Source organism: Protobothrops mucrosquamatus, unplaced genomic scaffold (assembly GCF_001527695.2).
Source record: "Protobothrops mucrosquamatus isolate PMUCROS unplaced genomic scaffold, P.Mucros_1.0 scaffold2, whole genome shotgun sequence".
Taxonomy (NCBI): domain Eukaryota; kingdom Metazoa; phylum Chordata; class Lepidosauria; order Squamata; family Viperidae; genus Protobothrops; species Protobothrops mucrosquamatus.
This window is the reverse complement of record NW_015386389.1, coordinates 2,512,821-2,519,483: the sequence shown is the minus strand read 5'-3', so window position 1 is coordinate 2,519,483 and position 6,663 is coordinate 2,512,821. Positions and strand designations below refer to the sequence as shown.

At 48.5% G+C, this 6,663-nt stretch overlaps 1 protein-coding gene across 1 annotated transcript; it reads right to left on the bottom strand.

Annotated features, from left to right (window-relative positions):
• Window positions 1-846: 846 nt before the first annotated feature.
• On the bottom strand, window positions 847-6,009 carry COMMD6 (COMM domain containing 6). The gene is made up of 5 exons (XM_029287369.1): window positions 5,949-6,009; window positions 5,783-5,859; window positions 5,424-5,592; window positions 2,671-2,823; window positions 847-1,140 (listed from the first exon to the last, which is right to left on the bottom strand). The coding sequence occupies exons 1-5, from the start codon at window positions 5,955-5,957 to the stop codon at window positions 1,090-1,092; spliced, it is 459 nt and encodes a 152-aa protein (XP_029143202.1). The 5' UTR covers window positions 5,958-6,009; the 3' UTR covers window positions 847-1,089.
• Window positions 6,010-6,663: the final 654 nt, after the last annotated feature.

The window sequence follows — 6,663 nt, the reverse complement described above, 5'->3', positions numbered from 1 at the left end:
TCCTTCCTTCCTTCCTTCCTTCCTTCCTTCCTTCCCTCCTTCCTTTCCTCGCTCCCTCCCTCCTGAGAGAAGGGCTGGCCCAAGGTAATCCAACTGGTTTTGTGTCCAAGGCAGGACTAGAACTCCTTCCTTCCTTCCTTCCTTCCTTCCTTCTTCCCTCCCTCCCTCCCTCCCTCCCTCTTGAGAGAAGGGCTGGCCCAAGGTAATCCAACTGGTTTTGTGTCCAAGGCAGGACTAGAACTCACCGTCACCCAGGTTCTAGTCCGACACCTACACCAAACTGGCTTTCTAGGTTTGGAATTAATGTTGTAGGGAACCTGACATGTGGTTTATTCAATAAAATGTGATCAGTTGACTTAGTCTAACAGACAAGCTGGAGCAGCGGTTAAGAAGGGTCGGTATGAAACACCCAGCCCAAAGTTGGCAGAACGAAGGCAGCAGAGAGACGCGAAGAACAGCCTTGCATGTTTTCCATCCTTTTTATTAAAGAATGGAAGGTTGCCTTCCAGATCCATTGGATTTTTCCAGGCAGAGTTCTAGATGGTGACGGTTACCACTGCTTTCCCAATGTAGCTAGTTGTAGATGCAGAGATGAAGAGAACTAAGACATTATAGGAAGGCATATCTTGGGTAGTTCTCCAGACATTATTGGGTTTATTTCTCCTAGACCAGGGGTAGGCAACCTTGGCTCTTTTATGACTCGTGGACTTCAGCTCCCAGAATTCCTGAGCCAGCACAGCTCAGCATGGAAACCTCTCCCTTTCCCCTCAGCATGGCTGGCTCAGGAATTCTGGGAGTTGAAGTCCACGAGTCATAAAAGAGCCAAGGTTGCCTACCCCTGTCCTAGACTTCCCTGGTCTTCTTCCGAGTAGCTGAGATAGGTTCCACCTAAATTCTGGGGTGAAACGGGAGGTCCGTTTCAGGAGGAGGACTCGTGTGTAGAATTTCACTCCATACCGGAGAGTTTACACCTCTTCAGCTGGAGAAAGCCATGGTGGAAACCAAAAAGAAGAACAAACCTACACCTCTTTCTGGAGAACCATTCTGTAGAGCGATCTTTTAGGAGGCAAGGGAAGACTGGACCCTTGTTCAAAATGTCTCGAGAACGCTTGCCATTTCCTTGAACTGGCTGTGGAAATTCTAAAGGGAGAAAAAAAAACCAAAAGAGAAATCAACAGGCACCAACAAGGGTTGGTGTGCTCACGCTGAAAAATCTCCCTCTAGAGACACAATGTGCTCCACAGCACGCCACACATGCACGCATGGACAACACATCCCTCATTTCTTTTCAAGCCTGCTGCCTCTCAGCTAACCAAGGGCTGAGTTAGACCTGCATCACGGCTGCCAGCAGTTCGGCAGTTCGAATCTCACCGGCTCAAGGTTGACTCAGCCTTCCATCCTTCCGAGGTCGGTAAAATGAGGACCCAGATTGTTGGGGGGCAATGTGTTGACTCTTTAAACTGCTTAGAGAGGGCTGTAAAGCACTGTGAAGCAGTATATAAGTCTAATTGTTATCCTTCCTTCCTTCCCTTCCAGTGGTTAGAATGCAGTATTGCAGGCTAACTGTGCCCACCACCAGCAGTTCGATCCTGAATGGCTCAAGGTTGACTCAGCCTTCCATCCTTCCGAGGTTGGTAAAATGAGGACCCAGATTGTTGGGAGTAATGCACTGAGTCTGTAAACCGCTTAGAGAGGGCTGTAAACCACTGTGAAATGGCATATAAGTCTAACTGCTATTGCTATCCCTTCCTTCCTTCCTTCCTAGTGGTTGGAATGGAGTATTGCAGGCTAACTCTGCCCACTGCCAGCAGTTCAATCCTGAACGGCTCAAGGTTGACTTAGCCTTCCATCCTTTTGAGGTCAGTAAAATGAGGACCCAAATTGTTGGGGGCAATAGGTCAACTCTGTAAACTGCTTAGAGAGGGCTGTAAACTACTGTGAAGCGGTATATAAGTCTTAGTGCTATTGCTATCATTAGCATGTTCATCTTTAACTCAAAGCACCACATTGTAAACACTAACACAACTGGCTTCAGTGCTAGCAACAGCCAGTGAAACAGCTGGAAAGCAAAGGGAAACAAATGCATATAAAGGTTTACCACCACCCCTCCCACACACACACAGACAGACAAAGACTATGTTCCAATGAATTCCTAGTGTACACAAAATATCATGTCCGCACAGCACAATTAAGACACCTTGTGTGATTTTTTTTCAATCTCTTGATATTGGACAGACTGAATAAATCTGATTTGGTAACTATTCCTGGTATTGGATGGTGGGCCACCAGGAATCCGCATGTAATTCAACTGTGACTAAAAAGTGCATTTCTGAAAGAATTCAAGTTCCACTGTAGCTGAAAAACTGCCAGGGGAAACAAAAAGACCCAGGCTACACAGGTGACAAAACTACCATTTGAGTCCCATTGGTTGACATCCACTTATTCTGAAATCCTTAATTTAATGCAGAATCTTCATTTCACCTGCACCATTTCAAACGTTCAAATCACCAGGCCACGTTTTAATCCTCTTCGCCCATTGTCTTCTGTTCTGAGGATGAGCTGCTACAGAAGCCAACCAGCAGAAGCCCTGTCTGCTACAAAGCGTGAAAACTACACAACGGGGCACGTTTTTCAAAAAAGGGCAAAGACCAGGAAAGGCTGTTTACAAACCTGAAACTGAGAGACTGTCATTTCAAACGTTTTGCACGTGACGTTCCCCAAACCGTCAGCAACTTTGAGCGCCACCGTCACACAAGGCAATTTCAAGGATTTGCAGCTATCGGCACTAATGGCCATTCCCAGCTTCCACTGAAAATCAATAAGCTGCAAAACAAGAAATGAATATTTGGGGTATTCGCAGCTGAGTCAGCATCTTCGGGGGAAGGGAGGGAGGGAGGGAGGGAGGGAGGAAGGAAGGAAGGAAGGAAGGAGAAAGAATTGATGGAAGGAAGGGAGGGAGGAAAGATGGGAGGAAGGAAGGGAGGAAGATAGGAGAAAGGATGGAAGGAAGGAAAGAAGGAAGGAAGGAAGATAGAATGGATGGAAGGAAGGAGAAAGGATGGAAGGAAGGAAGATAGGAGAAAGAATGGATGGAAGGGAGGAAGGAAGGAAAGGAGGAAGGATGGAAGGAAGATAGGAGAAAGGATGGAAGGAAGGAAGATAAAATGGATGGAAGGGAGGAAGGATGGAAGGAAGGAAGGGAGGAAGGAAGGAAGAAAGGATGGAAGGAAGGGAGGAAGGAGGGAAGGAAGGAAGATAGGAGAAAGGATGGATGGATGGAAGGAAGGAAGGATGGAATGAAGGATGGATGGAAGGAAAGAAGGAAGGAAGATAGGAGAAAGGATGGAAGGAAGGAAGATAGGTGAATGGAAGGAAGGAAGGGAGGAAGGAAGGATGGAAAGAAGGAAGGAAGGAAGATAGAAGAAAAGATGGATGGATGGATGGAAGGGAGGGAGGGAGGAAGGAAGGAAGGAAGGAAAGGAAGTACAATAAAGGTGTCCTTTATTGTCTGGGGACATCTGTCAAACAGTCATCCTGAAGGACATTTCAGGTGAGCCGTGAAAGGCAAAATTCATGCTGGCTCTACCTGGCCCCGACCCCGATGCTTTTTCAAGCCATGTGACTCGAAGTGGTAATACCTCCTCAGCCTCAGAGCTTATCCGAGGACTTGGTCCCTCTACTCTCAGACCAATCTACTTTACAGGATTGTCGTTCTGGGGATGAAAGGAAGAGAATCTTTTCCGCCCTGGCCTGTTGCTTTTCAATATCTGATGGACTCAATTTCAGAAGAGATGGACTTTAAAAAAATCAAAGTGATTATAAAAGTCTAGATTTCAAAACAGGACTAGGTGAAAGCCTCAAATTCTCCAGGCTTAACTGGAGCTGTTTCCTTTAGGAAGGCACGAGGGTCAGTGGTTATGGGTAATCCTTGATTTTTGACCACAATTGAGCCCAAATTTTCTGTTGTTAAGTGAGCCGGATGCCCCATTTTAGGACCTTTCTTGCCACAGCTGTGAAGTGAATCACTGCAGTTGTTAAGCTAGTTGCAGGGGTAGGCAACCTTGGCTCTTTTATGACTCGTGGACTTCAACTCCCAGAATTCCTGAGCCAGCATGGCTCAGCTTGGAAACCTCTCCCTTTCCCCTCAGCATGGCTGGCTCAGGAATTCTGGGAGTTGAAGTCCACCAGTCATAAAAGAGCCAAGGTTGCCTACCCCTGAGCTAGTGAAACAGTTGTTAAGCGAATCTGGCTTCCCCATTGACTTTGCGTGTCAAAAGGTCACAAAAGGTGATCCCATGACTCCGGGACACTACAACCATCATAAATACGAGTCAGTTGACAAGAGCCTGAATTTTGATCATGTGACCGTGGGGATGCTGCAACGATGGTCAGTGTAAAGAACAGTCATAAATCACTTTTTTCAGTGCCGTTGTAACTTTGAACGGTCACTAAATAAGGGGTACCTTGCTCAATAGTAGCAACTGTGAAAGGGATCTCGGAGTCCTAGTGGACAATCACTTAAATAGGAGCCAGCCATGTGCTGCAGCTGCCCAAAAAGCCAACACAGTGCTAGGTTGCATTAACAGAGGGATAGAATCAAGATCATGTGAAGTGTTAATACCACTTTACAATGCCTTGGTAAGGCCACACTTGGAATACTGCATCCAGTTTTGGTCACCATGATGTAAAAAAGATGCTGAGACTGTAGAAAGAGTACAGAGAAGAGCAACAAAGATGATTAGGGGACTGGAGGCTAAAACATACAAGGAACGGTTGCTGGAAATTATGTATGTCTAGTTTAATGAAGAGAAGGACGAGGGGGGACATGATAGCAGCATTCCAATATCTCAGGGACTGCCACAAAGAAGAGGGAGTCAAGCTATTCTCCAAAGCGCCTGAAGGCAGGACAAGAAGCAACGGATGGAAACTAATCAAGGAGAGAAGCAACCTAGAACTAAGGAGAAACTTCCTGACAGTTAGAACAATTAACCAGTGGAACACCCTGCCTCCAGAAGCGGTGAATGCTCCAACACTGGAAGTTTTTAAGAAGAGACTGGACAGCCATTTGTCTGAAATGGTATAGGGTTTCCTGCCTGAGCAAGGGGTTGGACTAGATGACCTCCAAGGTCCCTTCCACTTTATTATTGTTATTGTTGTTGTTTCGTTGTTGTTGTTATTGTTGTTGTTGTTGTTGTTATTATTATTATTATTAAATGAATATTGTAAGTCGAGGACTACCTGTAGTGTTGGAACAGGACTGGGAAGACACAGATTATAGTTCACCCTCCACCATGGAAGGTCCTTGGGAGGTTTGGGGCCGACAGGGCAGTGGTTGGGGGATAAAACCGAGGAATATTTGTACCGGAGCAAGGAAGGAGACCAATCTAATATGTAGCACTTTTTAATTTCCTTTTATTCCTTACCTGTCCAGCTGCTGCCACAGGTATTGCATCCTCCAATTCCACCAGGGATTTTCTTTTCTCATTCCACACCTGCTGGATCACCTGGCCAGGCTGTTGCGGCAGAAAACTGAACGTTTTGCCTAGCTCGGTGGAAAATTCTTCGGAGGTGAGTTTATTTTTTGCTGCTGTGCTATAAAGCCCCCCCACAAGCAAAACAAATTGTCCTCTTAAATATCAATCTCAGCAACTTATATCAATCTTCTTCCCACCCTTCCTTTGGCTGGGGAATGCCAGCCTTCCCTCCCCCAAGGGGTCCAATGGCCAGGGCAGGAAGACCCCCAACCTAGCTGGCTGGTGGAGAAGGAACAGAGGAAACTTACCCAAAGAGCCAGGAGAGGGCCTGGAGCGCCTGGCCCAGGTCGGCTGGGGCTACTTCCACGCCGGCCGTATGGCACCTCTTGGGAGAGAAAAGCAGCTGTGGGGCCGGTCCTTCGACAGCCCACCCACCCTCCCACTCCCCACTCTGTCCCGAAGCACCCCGCTCACCTGGCACATCTGGGGGGCATCGAAAGCGACCCTCCCAGATTGCAGCCGCTGCACGGCTCGCTCGCACTGTGGAAAGAAGGCAGATGGAGACCCCTCTGCAGACCCCAAGAAGAGGGAGCGTGGTCCGGGGTGGTGGGGGTCCCGGGGCCCCAAGAGGAAGCTCCAGCCCCACTCCCACCCAGATCCCTGGAAGGAAGGAAGGAAGGAAGGAAGGAAGGAAGGAAGGAAGGAAGGAAGGAAGGAAGGAAGGAAGGAAGGGAGGGATGGAGGGAGGGAAGGGCAGACCCCTGTATAGATATAGGACAGGGGTAGGCAACCTTGGCTCTTTTATGACTCGTGGACTTCAACTCCCAGAATTCCTGAGCCAGCCATGCTAAGGGGAAAGGGAGAGGTTTCCAAGCTGAACCATGCTGGCTCAGGAATTCTGGGAGTTGAAGTCCACGAGTCATAAAAGAGCCAAGGTTGCCTACCCCTGGCTATAGGATCTCCTGCTTGAGCAGGAGGCTGGACTAGAAGACCTCCAAGGTCCCTTCCAGCTCTAGGCTGATTAGGATCCTTCCCTCTCGGCCGGAGGAGGAGGCAAGGACGGGGAGGGGGGGGGAAACCTCACCAGCTCCGCCAGCAGGTCCTGCGGGAGGGTCGCCAGCGCGGCAGCCCCGGCTCCCCTCGCCTCCCCCGGCGCTACGGGCTGCATCACGGAAGCTGCGCAGTGCAG

Excerpts from the sequence above, each read along its gene's own strand:
- COMMD6 (XM_029287369.1), bottom strand. Across the intron at positions 5,593-5,782 it reads GCCCTCTCCTGGCTCTTTGG|CACAGCAGCAAAAAATAAAC; the intron begins GTAAGTTTCCTC and ends GGGGCTTTATAG. Across the intron at positions 2,824-5,423 it reads CTGTGGCAGCAGCTGGACAG|CTTATTGATTTTCAGTGGAA; the intron begins GTAAGGAATAAA and ends CTTGTTTTGCAG.